The following is a 16,641-nucleotide window of genomic DNA, read 5'->3' on the forward strand; positions in this document are numbered from 1 at the left end:
GTGGAGCAGAGAAGGGGATATGATATTTATTGGGAAGATAAGGATTTGTGAGGTTAGATCTAATGCCATCTTCCTCGCCGTAACAAGTTCTACTTCGCTTTCAATCGCTCTACTCTTCGCACAATTCCTTCCTCGCTTCTTCTATATCAAGGCTCTACTGAGTGTTGAACAGAAGGTCGAGGATGGTATCTGGACTCAGGATCCGGAGTCGTTCCAGTTTTTTTTTTATCGCGGTACCGGATGTAATACACATTTGTGGAATATATAATGGGATGGATGTTGGTATAGAAGGTGCGGCACATTAACAGTAGGTCATGAGAGACTTGGAAGGGGCGTTGGGGACCCCAGTGGTAGTGAATTTCTCGGCCTCCATTGAGATCAATCTCAGCGTCGGAAACAAGACCAGCACGGAGAAGAACAGCAGGGAGGGAAAGAAAGGGTGAGGATTTAGTAGCAGGAATAGCAGGACTACTTAGATGAGAGGCCTCCATGGTGGTGTGTATGGTGGTGTAATCCGCCTGTGATTGAGATTGAGATTGAGGTTGACGATCGTGGCGTGGGACGTGCTCAAAAATGTACGGAGTATGTCAGCAAGTGCAAGGCAGAACCAGCAGGGGTGGAGTATTGATGCCTTGCGGCCTGAGGCACTGATTGCAGAACCCTTCACCATTTCAGGCACGTCTCAATTGTGGTCCCTTATGTGGCCTTAATGTCCCTCGTAGTTTATTCTGTACAGTTGGCAATACGCTTGATTTGCCCTAATCGAGTTCTTCCGCACGATCCTGGAACCGAGACCATCCAACAAGGAGCAGGGAATCGACCTGGTCACGTGAAGGCTGACATTTCCTCGAATCTCAAAATCTCGCAAGATCATCTGAAATTACTGTAGGTACGGCAAGCCGTATTCCATTAAAAATCTTGTTGTTTTGGTGGGGGAGGGGTTGGTTAGTGTGGTCACATAATAAAGGGCATATCCATCATCATGTGACTTGGCGGGAACACAAAGAGGGCTGGCCTTCTCCATAGTTGTAGACAAGCAACCTTCCTTCCGGACAATCAATTGATGCTTTTACAATCGAACACCGCTCCTGTCCTACTGCGCATGTTTTTGCTTTTAGTGTTTAGCCTCGTTTTGCTCTCTGGCTTACTTTATGTGAAATGGTGGTGCGCAACCTCTTGCATCGATTCGCTATGGAGTCGATGGAAGGCTGCCCTGGTGAGCCTCCGACTTGTGAAGCCATCGGTGAGAAGGAGGCAATGTGTACCGAGCAGCCCAGATGGATCAGCGTCTGCGCTATAGCGAGGACAACATTCGCCTGGCTTCAGTACTGGTGAAGAAAAGGACCTTTTTGGGTCGGGATTCCATGGTGCGGACTAATGATACGATTGTGTAAATCGATAAGGAAGTAAGAACCGGATAAACTGATGCTTTCGAAAATAAAGTGAGATGTAGCGCCAACGTTAAGACAGGGCTTCAGGACCCCAATATTTAATCAACTCACCGATCCGGAACCGCTAGGCTCTTCTTGTAACCGCCTGGTTTTACGTGTGGTTCAAAAGAAGCACGCACACATAGGGGAAGATAATGATAGTTCTGCGGTGGAGTATCATCTACCCCGCTACTGTGACCCATTCCCGCCAATAAACCCAATTCGGAGGAGTAAGAGGGGGTGGCTTTGGAGCGAAGTGATCAAATTCGAATACAAATTGCGGTAGAGTTTCTATGTATACGAACACCATGTTCTGATATCCAATGCTAGAATTTGTCACAGTAGCTATATGACGACAAAGTCGAAGTCGTGTTTCCATGAACGACGCCTCTTCAAAGTTTGACTCCAGAGGGTTTCCACTTCACTTCTCTCAACCAAGTTCTTCAGCTCCAGGTAGAAACATGAAGAGGTTGAGTCCCCAGACGATGCCGACGAGACATGTTGAGCATCCAAATCTTCGAAAGTTGTTCGGAGGAAGGGATACTTCCGCACATCGATTGGAGGTCAACTCTCGATTCGATCCTGGTTAAGTATTCTGAGAACAGATGAACACTTCAGCTGCCTGGAAGGGTAGAACGAATATTGCCCACCACGAGATCCCTAAGTTCTGAGTCCGCCATGATGTTTCGTGATCGTCTACCAAAATTCGACACGGGCCGTTAACGCGGTTCCGCACCGGTCTCGGAATTTGACAGCAGTTGCATTGTCAATTTGGCAAGCTGAAGTCCTTCCTATTCACGGCGGTGTTGAGAAGATTTGGAAAGCCGACGAAGGAAACGAGACCCCCGACCGCAAGAGGGATTACTGCAACAGTATATATGTCGTCAATTGAAGCCGGAGTGAGGATTTATGTTTCGGAGAGTCCCCAAGATCGTTGTTGATGCAGCTGAAGTGTTGCTAGGAACAAAACGACAAAATTTGCAGAAGTATTGATTATAGATGGATATGGACATCAAATTTTGTTTGAGGATGCCTGGTATCTTTGTATACTCGGGAAGTACAAGAGAAGATCCGCGCCGTACTACCGGTTCTGATGGTCAACCCTTCTATTAAAAATTGCAACGCGTCACGGACTTCACGGACTCTCCCTGAATCGCATTGATCGTACTGAAACCAATAGTTTAAAATTCCGAACGGCGAAGCACTCGTTCCGTGCGCCGTTCTGACGTCCCGCTAAACCTTGCCAAAGATGGAGAAGTCGTTGCCGACTAACAGGAACTATCTTCAATACAATGAACCAGTCATTACTAGCGCTTACTTCATGACAATGGTAGTTGAAAATTTGGGTGTCCACGCGTCAGGGGAACAAAATTCGGAGTGCCTCGAGTGCATATCGTAATGTTTCAGACAATTGTGTTTTCGGGTGGCATTTTACTGCTCAAGTGACATTTCAGATCAAGCGGGAAGCACAAAATGAAATTTACTGGGGTTAATTATTCTGACTGCGGCTTTCGGGCCTACAGGTCACGAAGAAAACTTGTCACAAGCCACAAGCTATGTCCCAGTATGCTTAAGTCTGGTGGTGCATGTTAGTCCGAATTGGGCTTCTCGGCTGATCAGGGGCTCAAGCGAGAACCGGCTTCTCTCTTCTCTTCACTCTCCTTTGTCATCTTTCTCGTCAGGGAATCAAATTCGGCCAAAAAATTATCTTATCAAGGATGCCGTGTCAGGGAAGTTCGCAAAACAACCTCCAAAAACATGTCTTCTCCTCGCCTCTATGAAATGTTCATAAATGCTCCAACTTGTGGGTCTTTATCTGAACCATCTCAAGTTTCTCATCTATCGGGCCTAGTATTTAGAAGTTGCTGTATTACTTCTTACTCATTGGGTCTGGAGCACTAAAGTCATGGACGGCAGTCTCTACGATTCGAGGCTCAAAAATCTCGTCGGCTCCGGCCTCGTCTGGCAAGCAAATGAACAGAGCCGAGTCTCCGCTAGCGAAGTCATTTGACAATCAAGAATTTACCCTCCATTGGAGAATTTGAGTTTCTTCTTTTACGAGAGCTTTGAATGTTTGTGGTCCTTGATGAGGGAATAGATGGAAGTTGGGCGTGGAGTGCGTCTAAGTGGTGGCTATGTTGGTTGCTAGTTTATCTTTTCTTTGGTTAAGGTTTTGCTATGGGCTGCACATTTCCATTTATTTGTTGAGCAATTCCCAACCCTCGTAGCGCTTCTGCTATCACTTTCGGAGTTTGGTCGAGGGCTGGACTCTTGAACTGCCTGGGCGTCAAGTCTCCTTTCCTTCTTCGCGGCACAATGACCGCCCGAAAATTTCATGTCTCGTAATATCGTCGTTTTGGAGGTGGCGGAGTGCTGGAGTTTGACACCCACCAACTTGAAGGCTGAGAGTTATGCCGAATTCTCTAACGAACCAGAAGCTCGTATTCAGTTTTCAGCTAACGACATTCTTAGCCATCGCACCATTCCGAAACGGGCAGTTCAGCCCAAGTCGCCATAGGCCGCTTTATGGAAAATGAATTCAGCTCGAATGACGTTTTCAGCTAACGACATTCTTAGCCATCGCAGCATTCTGAAACGTGTGGTTCAGCTCAAGTCGCCATAGGTCGCCTTAGGGAAAATGAATCAAAGTCTGCATGCTCAGTCAGGCGAGAGCTTCTGTCGTGTAACCATAAGCTGTGATTGTCGTTACGAGTCTTACCATCAGCACTCCACTGCCTTCCACTGTCCTTCAATCGGGGACTTCAAGTTCGAGTTAGGCAACGTAGGTAAAGCCGATTGTATCCTTAGACGCTCAATTAGCCCAATTAAATTCATAGAAATGCTAGGTTGTACAAATTACTTGGAAGAATCTAGTAAAAAAACTTGGAAAGGGTGCTGCCTGGAAGGCTTGAAGGATTGAATTGTGCAGTATGCCGGAGTTGGTCAGCCCTTCATGCAACTAGGCAGAAATAACGCCTTGTGTCTCGGGCGTAAACTGAACAAACCCCTATAAATCAATGAGCCCATGCTACCCATCAGCAGCTTGCCGCTTCTCATATTCAATTCGGAAAAGATCAAAATAATATTATCTTGTCCCAAGTCCACATCACTCAAAGTCTTCAACACGTACCCATCTTCCTCCAGCACCATGGCTCAAAAGCCCCTTCCAACCCCTACCGCTCCAGCAATGAACTGGAGTGATCGCTTGAGCTTGACAGAAAAGCACTTGCCGCAACTCAAGTCTCTTCCAGCTCCTCCTGTTGGTTTCGAGCCCCTCAAGGCTACGAATGATGAGCTCATCGCCGCTGGCTTACCCCGTCGTCCAGACCCAGAGAAACAGCCAGGCCTCTACGCCAAGTGGACGTCCGTCATGAGTCGCCCCCTCACCTTCGTTCCAACCAAATACAGCCTCATAACTACGCCCCGTGATGCGCTTTTCCGGGGCTTGAAGCCTGTCGTAGATCAGGCTGGACCCTCTGCTAATTCAACCAGCACCAACTGGTCTGGAGCGGTTGACATGAGCCTTGGGGCTGGTGATTCCTATGTGACGGTCTCCGGCTCTTGGACTGTCCCCAATGCTTATCCTCCGGATTCTGCCAAGCTGGCTACTGGCGGCTGGAAGGATGGCACTTACTTGTGCGTTTCATGGGTTGGGAGTAAGCGCTTCTTTGTTCCATTTTCGTTCTTTACGAAATTCCTGGACAATCCCCATTCTCTTAATTATGTTCACGATATGAAGCTCTCACTGGAGTAAGATGTTATTTGAAACTTATACATACACTGGTTGCTCTGGCATATTCACCTATCTTCTGTCTTTCAACGCTAACTTCTTCTGAGTCGATGGTTGGGGTAGCGCCGACGTTCTGCAGGGCGGGACTGGCTCGGAGTGCATCGTCTCTGGCGGCACAATTCAATCCCAGACAGCTTTTGGCTGGTTCGAGTGGTATCCGTATTCCTGGACCGACTTCTCCGACTTCTCAGTCAAGCCAGGTGACAGCGTGCACTGCCTTGTGTGTGCTCCAGACGGTGCGGGTGCAACAAAGGGATATGTGTTTTTGAGCAACACCAGTACCGGCCAATATGTATCTGCCCAGCCAACGGCACCTGGCACCACAAAGCTGGTTGGCAATTGTGCTGAATGGATTATGGAAAACCCGTCACTGGGTGGTAGCGAGGCACCATTCCCGGATTACGGAGCTGAGTTCTTCTACGATTGCCAGGCTGGGACAGCCAAGAATGTCGCGAAAAACTTGAGCGGTGCAACCCTCTTGAATTTGGTGGAGAACCCTCCCACAACGCTCAGCACTGCCGTAGCAGAGAGCGATACCATCCTGATGACCTACGCTGGGGACAGTGGCCCATGAACGAGGAGCTGGATGTGATGCGGACTTCGGCTCCCCTGGCTGGGAACTCAAGGCGTGACAAATTTCCGCTGTCTCTTCGATTTCATCTGATTGTTTGAGTTAACAGGTTCTTGGCGAATTCAGTCTGATTTCAGGTTTCCCCAGAGGCCTATGCTTTGACTTTATGACACTCATTTAGCAGCCAAATGCAATATACCGTTGCGAGGAAGTCATCGCGATTAAACATATGTGAAGAATTTCCTGCAGCCAAGAATAAGACATGGGTGCCGCAAGTGAGAAAAGCGTACGACTTTAAATCTTGGTCTTTTAGCAAAGTCGGAGAGGGAACTAGAGTACTGTACAGTAAACAGAATTCTAGGTAAGTATTTCATGTTCTTTTCAGAACAACTCCTTCAATCACAAGAATAGGAGTGGTGACTAAAGAGATTTCAATGACACTGAGAACACATCAAACATTCGATGTTATGACTTAATCGGAGATTGAGAATTATTGGATACACACATTTAGGAACAACTTAATGTTGACTTAAAGTCTGATTATTAGTAGACACAGTGAAGGCTGGAAATTAGGCAATAAAAGTGAATTGACTTCAACTGAGAATTTGGTGTGAATATTTTGTGGGAAATCCTTAAAGGGGGGAACTAATCCGTAGTATATATTGCCAATTTTTATGACTCTAAAACCTAACACCAAAGATAACTGGGTTAAAAGGGGAGAGAATATCAGTACACGAACAACTTCTAAGAACTCCTAGGTCCCGTGACCCGAGACATTCCACATGCTAAGAGCTATAATCTCGGGCAATCCCATAGCTCGGTCAGCATCCATCAGTAATCAAACCAAAGGTCACCCCACCTTCTCTTTTGATTGATAATAATTCAATCCCCAAGTCCATATATGTTCTTTGTAAATCAAAAGCGTGATATGTCTTTGCAAGCTACACACTACATTATCTTCCCACCGCATACCTGACGCTGATGCTCAATTGCATGACGGATTTCTAGTCCTCAAAAGTCCAGTTGTACCTAGCTCTCTACATCGGTGATGGCGTAGTCCCCGGCTCCCAAGCGTCAGATCGTTACCACTGGGCTCTTCTTGCCATCCCTAGCAGCAATAATAGCCTTCAACTAATCGCAACCCGCTTCCACGCACGAGACTACTACATTAATCCAAATCAAATGCATTGGATTTACGAGGAGATCCACGTCTCTGCTCGCGGCATGCCGAAACTTCTCTCAGACGTACATTGGTGATATTATCGAGAAGGAGCGATTGTTTGAGATCATGAGGGATGCGCCGGTGAAACAGGAAAAGGGATGGAACTGTGTGAACCGGGTCAGGAGCGCGATGGAGATGGTGTGGGCGGAGGACGTGCTGGAGGGAGGGAGGGGGACATGATGGGTGGGAGGCCTTGAAGTGGGACGCTTTGATAGGGGCTGATGCGGATGTTGTGAGGAGAGTCGAGAGCGCTGTTGTAGAGGGTGCTGCATTGAAATATTATCCCCTGATGCGAGGAGTGATTAGGTTCATTCCCCAATAATAAGAAGAAACACCATGGAAAACTGATCCACCGCTCGCTTTTCAAGAATACAAGGTTTTCCCTCTCGTCATTCTGCTCAAGAGTTTGCGGTTCGAGTAAGTGATGTACATTCAGAGACAGCTTCATATGTTAGGACTCTCACCACCAAGTAGACTGCTCAATGTAGTTTGAAAAGTGGGGATGGATTACAGATGCAGAATTGGACGCCCAGTGGCGAGATGAAGTTTTTGCCTTGTGTTAATATTAAATCTGATTATCTTGCTTTTTCCGGGCATGTTTGCGATCAGGTGCTCGCTAGACGGTCTCTCGTTCTATATCTATCGAGTCTCCTAGATTTGGACATGAAAATCGCGCTCCAGTTCCAAAATTCGCTCGACTTAGGGATTGTCATTTCTATAATCGAGGGATCCCGTACGATTTTCTACTTAAGTGTTAATAACGTCTTCTGCGGGGACAAGCTTTCATCGGCCACGTCGTCAAAACTTAAAAGCAGAATTGTGAGAAAAGGGAGCATATTGTAAGATTACCAAGGGGAAGGATTTTTCACAAGTTCGAGGATCATTATTTTATATTCAAGATCCGCAGGTATTGCAAGAGAAGCAGGGCTGATGCGTGGGCTGCTGGGTGGTCGAGATAAGACATGATCATTGTTTGTATCGGCGTCACTTTACGGAGACAGCGGCATATTTCATAATATATTAATGAAGACTACTAATAGGCCCTGTAGGTCTTAGTTTCATCTCCCCATAATAATATCCTAGTCCCTGTAAGCCCTGTAAGGGTCCCCTGAAGCGATTAATTAACCCCGCACCCCCTCAAAAGAAGTAAATAGGAGCCAAACCATAGTCTATATAACATTGTCGTACGGTCGGACCACCAGTTAAAATTCCTGGTTACGCATTCTCACCTAAGCAGGAACACCAAAACTTCCAGCCCACGCTTCGCTCTAGCCTCCTTTTCTCCTTTTATCCGGCCAGTAAGCTTTCTTTTATAATAAATTCCTCTCCCCGTAATTTTTATACGAATTATATATAATATTATTCCTTCTCTCAATTTCCTTATAATCCTAATGGTATAGTATATAAGACATATCTATATTATAGGGTTTCTCTCTCCTCTCTCTTCTTCTCCTATAACTAACCTCTTTTTAGGCCAGCCAGAGGGTACGCCAGCCTACTCTTGCTAAGCTCGACCCTAATACACCCCGGTAGACCTATAGCGGTCTATAATAGCCAGTTACAGACGGGGATAAGAACCCACGGCCCCGTAAGCGTATTTGGCGGACTAATATATAAATTGAACGAGACCGTATTCTGGCCATAGTAAATCCTCCTGCTCCTCCTAGCTCTTCTCCTTTACTATCCGGCTTCCGTTCGCTCTTTCGGTTTTCGCCAGCCTATAATCTTGGCCTAATAAATATTTAGTACGAGGATTATAGGGTGAGGTACTGGGGATTAGAGGTAATTACGGGTATATATTAGAGATTTAAGCTCTATTATAAGAGGAAAGATATAGTATTAGACGAGTTACGGGTATTGCCGCCCTTTTTACAGGTGCTTTTTAAGAGAGATAATCCGCAAGCCCGTAGCTTTTATTAGAATATAAGAGTATATAATTCGGTACTTGCTTTTATATTCGTAAGCTATACTAAAGATATCTGTACTAATCTTTCTTATAGTCTTTATTACTTTTAGATTTATAGGGAGCTATTTTACTATTAGGGACTTTTAGAGCTAGGCTTATAGCAGGTTCCGGCCTTTACCTAGTTATTTTTTTATAATCCAGACTATATAACTAATCTCCGGTTATAGTACTACTCGTAACTTAATTAAACTATTTTCTATAGCCTTTATAAGATACTTATAGATTATAGTAATTTCTTTATACGGATCTATAAGATAGCCCGGAAGTAATTAGCTAGCTAAACGAGTTACTTTCGGATTTTTCTTAGTCTATAAATATACCTAATTCTCTAGTCTAGGGCAGATTATTACTATAAGAACCTTCCTATAGCTATAGAGCTAGTAAGAATTCTTCCGGACAAGTTTATAAACGAGAGTTAATATAATATTTTTCTTATAGTCTATAAGCCTGGCTATTAAGGTCCGTAATTTTACTAGGTAGTTATTACTTATATAATATATATATTACTTTATTATATATTTCTTTTTCTATATAGTAAATATAGGTAGTATTATGAAATAACCTTATAGGATACTTGTTATATCTATTAATAGTTCCGTTTAGAATAGTAGTTCTTTTATTAGTTTTGTTTATATACCCGTAATTACGAGAAATCTTTTCTCTTTTAGGCTTACTAGCTCTTTTAGTAATATATTATAGATACTTTTATTACTTATAAAACTATATTTCTTAATTAGCTTTATTTATATTAAAATAGGATTTATATAGATATATATAATAGTTTAGTAAATACCTTAATTTATAAAGATATCTTACTAGCTAATCTAGGCTATTAATTTATTTTCTTTTTTTCTTTTATAGGCGGGAATTAGTTTATATAATAGCTTTTCTAGAACTTAATAATTATTATTTATTATTTTGGAAAGCCTATCTTTTTTATTACTTTTATAATAAACCCGTAATAACTAGAGATTATCTAGGAGCTAGGTAGCTTATAACTTATAGACCGGCTAGATCTAATTACTTATATATTTTAATTCAAGATTTATAAGCTTTTTATAGACCTAAAAAACCATATTTTCGGATAATATACGGGTTATATTTATATAATTAAATACTAGAAATAAAAGCTTTTATATTTATACTTATTCTTATTTTTATAGGTATTCGAAAAGTTTAATATACCTAAATATATAGATAAGATTATATATACTAAACTACTAGATTCATTATAGGATCCTATAGATAAGCTTCTGGCCTTAGTTATAGGTAATATAACCTATAGTTCATATAGGAAAGACTATATACGGGCCCTATATATAGTCTATAAAGAAGCCTATAGCCCGTTAGTATACTTTAAGAGGTTCCTAAAGGCTTTTATAAATTATACTATAATTAATAAGAATAGCTATTCCGAATACTATTACCGGAATAATAAGTAAATATTTATAGTTTGCAAATTAGGCTTTCTAGGCCAGGAAGTTATCTATAATAATTACTGGGTTATTTTATATAACCTATATTTCTTTTAAAAGTTCTATTTATATATTAATATTAAGGTTTATATATTTATATAAATAATTAAGTATATTTATAAGTATATATATAAAAGAATAGACCATACTATAATTATAGTTATAGCTATAAATAATGAAATTATCTGGTATATATATACCTATTATATAAGTTTATATAAGGCTATTTAGTAGCTATTCGAATTTTCTATATATTAGGAGTTCTTTTCTATTTAGTATTTTATAATTTATCTTAAGAGAAAGTAAACGGTTTATTTTTCGGATAATATTTCTCTTATAGCTTTAGCTATAAAAACCGCAAATACTTATTTAATACTAATAGCCTTTTTTAAATATAATACTATATATAAGAATAGCTAGAAATATTTATATTCCGAGTTTCTGGCCGAGTTTATATAGGTTCTAAAGACCCGGAAATAGAAATATTACTAGTAAAATAAGAATAAGCAAATTAGCTATATATATTACTATAACTCTATTTCAGGCAAGTAATATTACTTATGGCTTTTACTTATAGTTATTTGCGACTCGTAATTCTTTACGGATCTGTATTTAGTTAAGGATATCTATTACCTAATATACTAGGTTACCTATATTACCTATAGCTTAGTAGAAAATAATTAGGAATAGTACTAGTATTTTAATAAGGCTATTCTATTTATACTTATAGGTAGTTTACGGATATTATTCTTGACTAGCTTTTACTAGTAGCTAATTATAGACTTATTAGTAATCTGGAACTAGTATAAGTACTATTTCTATAATAATCTTTAGTACTAGCTTACTTATAATAATAGTTTCCTACTTCCGCTTCTTAATTCATATTATAATTATAGCCTTTTCTTATTCATATATAGGCTTATAGACTAGTAGTAATTACTTATAGACTATAAGCTCCTGTTTTTTATCTGAAATTAAACTAGTAAATACTATTTCTTATTTGTATTATATATTCTCGAGAACTAGATATTACTTATAATTATAATATAAGCCTAGCTTAATCCTAATTAGTAATTATACTTTATAAAGATTATTATAGCTATTAAATCAGATTTATAAATAGCCTATTTCTACTTATAAGGGCCAGGAGATATAGGTAAGATATTCTTATATAAGGTATTTTACTATTACTTTTATAGGCAGAAGCAAATAGTTCTTTATATAGTATTTATAGGTATTATAGCTCTCTTATTACTAAATAGATATATGTTTTATTTCTAGTTTAAGATTCTAATTAAGCTCTATAAATTATTTATAAATTCTATTATAAAATAAAATATCCTTAGATAAATCTTCTAGTCTATAGATTTTATTATCTAAGACGAGATATTAATATAGTATAAGTATTACTTTAAGGTTATTTACTAGCTTTTAGTGAATTTATAGTTTATAGTAAATAATATTCTCTTTAGAAAGATACCTATAATTCTTAATAGGAACTTTACCTAGATTCTTCTAGTTATATTATATGGTTTATAGGCTAATATTATTATTATATATTTTTAATAATTATTTATTTGGCTATAGCTTAAGTAGCTCTATTTATAAACTAATATACGGGTTTATAAGAATAAGAATAACCAGGAGTTTATTTACTAGATTAGCGAATTATCTAATAACCTAGACCCTAATATAATAGTAGTAATTCCGGATTATATAAACTAGCTAGTATTAATTATAGATCTAATTAGCTATATTTATTTCTTAGATTTTCTTTTTCGGACTATTATAAATTCATTAATTTTCTATAGGTAATATTTTTTAACTATATTAAATACTATAGTCTCGGAGCTTAATACCTATATTCTTAGATATTTACTAGGCTAATTATAGATATATTAATTAGTAGATTCCCTAGATACGAATAAGTCTTTAGATAATGACTTATATAAGCTATTTATAAAGTAGCTATAAAGTATTAATCTTTCTTTCTTACTATTATCTTAGCTTATTCTTAAGATTAGGGTTCCGGTACTACTTTTATAGAATCTATATTTATAAGAAGGTTTATATAATAGGATCTGGATAGTAGTTATAAGCTTACGGGTATATTATATTAAGGCCTACTTATTTAAAAGGGATTTTAATAGCTAGTTATAAGTAATTCTATAAATTAAGCTATTTACTATAGATACTAGCCTAGGGATTACTCTTTCCCGGAAATAGTTTCCGGTTTATTTATATTTTATAATAACTATTAATAAGTTATAAGATTAGTTCTTTTATATTATTAGTTTGGATCTATAAATGCTTGTATTTACTTATAGGTAGTTTTATATAGGGATTTCCCGTATATTATTTATAGAAGACTTAAGTATCCTTTTACTATATAAGAACCTATCTAGAATACTTAATATAACTTATTCTAAGGTTTTAGCTAATTTATTTTAGTACTTTATCTCTTATAGGTATTTTACAGATACTAGGTAGCCTTATAAGTCAGGTTAAGGGATTTGAGAGTCTATAACTATTCGTAACTACCTATAAGTATCCGTATCTATCTATAAGTAATTTATAATTATTATTTCAAATATTTTAGGGCTTAAATAGACCGAGAATACTATACTATTAGGTATTAAAAATATATATCTTTCCTAGATAATTCTTTATAGAATTTATAACTCTCTTTCTCTTTTTCTTTTTTCTCTCTTCCTTACTTTTCCCTATCCTCTAATACTAGTACTAAATAATCCGTTCCCTCCTCTTTCTCTAGTATCTCTACTTTCTTTTTATAAAGAGCCGCTAGCTCCCTATAGAGCTTAGTAAAATAGTATATTCTCTAAAAGGAAATAAGTAAGTAATAGTAGCAGGTAATAATAGTATAATAGGCTATTTATATATTAGTTACGGTTTATAGTAATCCGTAACGGGTATATATATATAAAGATAGGTTACTAGAAGTAACCTAGTTACTTATATAACTACTAGTAATAACCCGGAAAAGTAAGGAAAAGTTAGTAGAGGCAGGGCCGGCAGAAGTAGTAGTAGTAGTAGCGGCGGTAGTAATAGTAGTAGTAGTAGTAATAGTAGTAATAGTAGTAATAGTAATACCTGGAAGCATCTATTAAATTAGTTATAGTCCGTAAAATATTATATAAAAGTACTTATAGAAGAAGTAGCAGGTACCCTTATTACTATAATAATAGTTAGTATAGCTTCTACTAAAAAAACTAGCTATAACTATATATACCGTCTATATACCCGACCCGCTAGTATAATATATATATCCGGTAGTATAAACTTAACTAATAAATTAGCCAAGCTCAGCCTCCAGGTTAGTAGGCCAGGCGGAATTAATAGTACGGCCGGGCCATAAGACAGGTATACGGCAGGCGGCGAGGAGAGAGAGAGAGGCCATAGTACGGATAGGGCGGGACAGGAGGGCAGGCAGGGCGGAAGGGGCGGGCAGTGGCGGCAGGCTAGTAGTAAAGCTTACTGCCATAGTAGTAGTAATAGTAGTAGTAGCGGCGGCGGTAGCAGATAGTAAAGAAGATATTCTATGGACCATAAGAAGTATTATAGGCCAGGGGCAGGCCCGTAGCAAATATAGGAATTAACTTATATATATATATATATATATTTATTAAAAGAAAGAAGCTTTAGAATTCAAAATTAAAACCTACCTTATTTAGCTTACCTAGAGAATTTTTAGCCTTTAAAAAGTGAATTTTCAAAGTAAATTTAAAGTTAGTAAAGCTAATATCCCTTAAATAAGTACCTGAAGTATCTAATTAATCTCGAATCGAGATCAGGGCAAAATTAAAAACTGGCCCCGGAGCTTATATAGGGCCGCCAGGCTTTAATTTTAGCGAAGCGGCCCTAATCTCGTATTAAACTATACTAATATATAGCTATTTTTTCCTGGCTCTTCTTTCTATCTTTTTTATACTTATTCCCCTCTTCCAAACGAATTATCTCTTATATATAATCAGGAATTACTATAATTCACTCTTAAATCTTACTTTGGGGAAGATTTGCCTAGTATTTCTCTTACCTTACTCTGAGCTTTTTTCTATTACTTATAGGCCCCTGCCTAATAGTTTCCTTTTTTATTCAAAATTATATTTTCTTAATTATATTAAGATCAGGTAAGTTTCCTGGCCAAAGTATCTTTATAATTTTTTATAGATTATAAATCTTCCCTTAGTAATATGACTTATAGGCCGGTATATTATTCTCTTATATAATTATATTAGGGTAATCCTTTTAGTACTCTTTTATAAAGGGCAAGAGCTTCTTAATTAATATTCTCTTTTAATATTAATACTAATTAATTCCTTCTCGTCTATTCTTTATAATAAAGGCCCTAGTTTTCTTATTATACTTCTATATCTTTTATATGCCTCCTAGTACCCGGCTATAGATCTTCTTCTAATTCCTTAGCTACTTTCTTTATTTCTTCTTCTACTTTTATTTATTAGCCTTCTTAATTAAATGAATTTCTCGTATTAAGATTAGCTTTATACTTTTTCTTTTTCTTTATAATCTCCTTTTCCCATATATAACAAGGCCCCTTCTTATTAAAAGAAAAAGCTCCCTAAAATATAAACTCAGAAAAGCCCTTTTACTTTCTTTATATATAATACTTATTATATATTTCTCTAGGTAATCTCTATATATGTCTCTTGCCTCTTATACCTCCTAATTATACTATAGTCTCGTCTATAAAAATTATATTTTCTAGTCTTCTAATATCTAGTATACTTACTCTAAATACTATTCTAATTACTTCTTTTTATTAAACTTATTTAGTCCAGGCTTTACTATTAATTTATACTAAGAATAGCCTGCTTACTTAAGGGCTTTCTAGATAGTTCTAGAAGTAATTTCGTATTTATACTTTCTTATTTCCTTTGTAATTATAGTATAAGAAAAGCCTCTTATAGTCGAGTTCTAAAGTATAACCTTTAAAATATACTTAATTATATTAATTGAAATTAGAGATCTTCCAGATTATAGTATATTTAGAACATGACTTATTTCCAAGGGCATATCCTTATTCTCTCTCTAGCTATACTCTCTAGTAATAGTATATAATTAATAAACGGTTATTTTGGGTACTCCTGTAGCCTTTTTAATCTGAGCCGGAGTCTTTCTGTCCTTAAGCATATAGATTGCCTTAATTCTCGTACTAGTAGAATGCTCTTTGCATATGGTAGTAGAAATAACAAGTTCAGTTAAGGGTATAGGTCGTATGGGAAGTACTAAAAGCGGTGGGCTTGAATTATTGTCTTTATCCTCGTCTTCTGAATTAGTAGGTAAATTATACCACGTATTATCTTTATCTTTAGTATGCTTATCAGAATGCTCGTTATCAGACGAATCAGGGGGTAACGAGAGCTCTAATTGCCTATCTAATAAATCAGGGAAGTCAAAAAGACCTCCAAAAGTAGCCATAATAAATTGAAGCGAGAGTAAAGAAGAATAAAGGATGTGGGAGAGCTTAATGGGGGGGTAAAAGCTCAATTTACCCCGCTACCGATTACGGACGTACGTCTAAAAATATAGGGGCTAAGGCCCTATCCCTTCGTCCGGTGAGACATGTCCAGCGCTAGCAAGGGGGGTGTGACTGCACGCAAGCCTCATCTCGTTTTATTACGCTTCAAGAGGCTTGCGTGCAGCCACACCCCCCTTGCTAGCGCTGGACATGTCTCACCGGACGAAGGGATAGAACGCTGTGGCTTAATGTAACGTCCTAATCGAGCTGCATGAGGTTTCAGTGAGCCTTCAGGGGTCTTATGGCCTTGACTCAGTGTAATTACAGTGGCTGCAGGGCCAAGTGAGACACTACAGGGCATATTAGAGGCCCTAGAATTATGTATGCCCTGTATTCCCGTCACTTTATGCCGCTGTCTCCGTACCACGCTGTGTTAAGCCCTTTCCAAGATTATGCTTGATTTTCCTCACGCAGAAATTCAGTTAACTAGAAGTTGGGGCGCTCCTAAAAAGACGACCAGATTATCCTTGACCTAAGGACATGATCAGTCGCGCTTCTCGTACAAGCTACGGTGTTCGGGCTAGGTAAGATTACAGTAAAAACTCGCTATAAGGATAGGGTTTTTGTCGCCAATTCTTAAGGATATACCGAGGTATCCTTATATCAAGGATCACGTGCATAGATATATAA

The 16,641-nt window shown here is 38.3% G+C and overlaps 1 protein-coding gene across 1 annotated transcript; it reads left to right on the forward strand.

The window, feature by feature from the left end:
* Nucleotides 1-4,800: 4,800 nt before the first annotated feature.
* Nucleotides 4,801-5,794, forward strand: K444DRAFT_648844 (concanavalin A-like lectin/glucanase; the record flags this gene model as incomplete). Its single annotated transcript, XM_024885514.1, has 2 exons — nt 4,801-5,086; nt 5,268-5,794. 2 exons carry the CDS (start codon nt 4,801-4,803, stop codon nt 5,792-5,794), a joined length of 813 nt encoding a protein of 270 aa, XP_024726496.1.
* Between the last annotated feature and the right edge of the window lie 10,847 nt (nt 5,795-16,641).

Source organism: Hyaloscypha bicolor (genome assembly GCF_002865645.1).
Source record: "Hyaloscypha bicolor E unplaced genomic scaffold K444scaffold_190, whole genome shotgun sequence".
Taxonomy (NCBI): domain Eukaryota; kingdom Fungi; phylum Ascomycota; class Leotiomycetes; order Helotiales; family Hyaloscyphaceae; genus Hyaloscypha; species Hyaloscypha bicolor.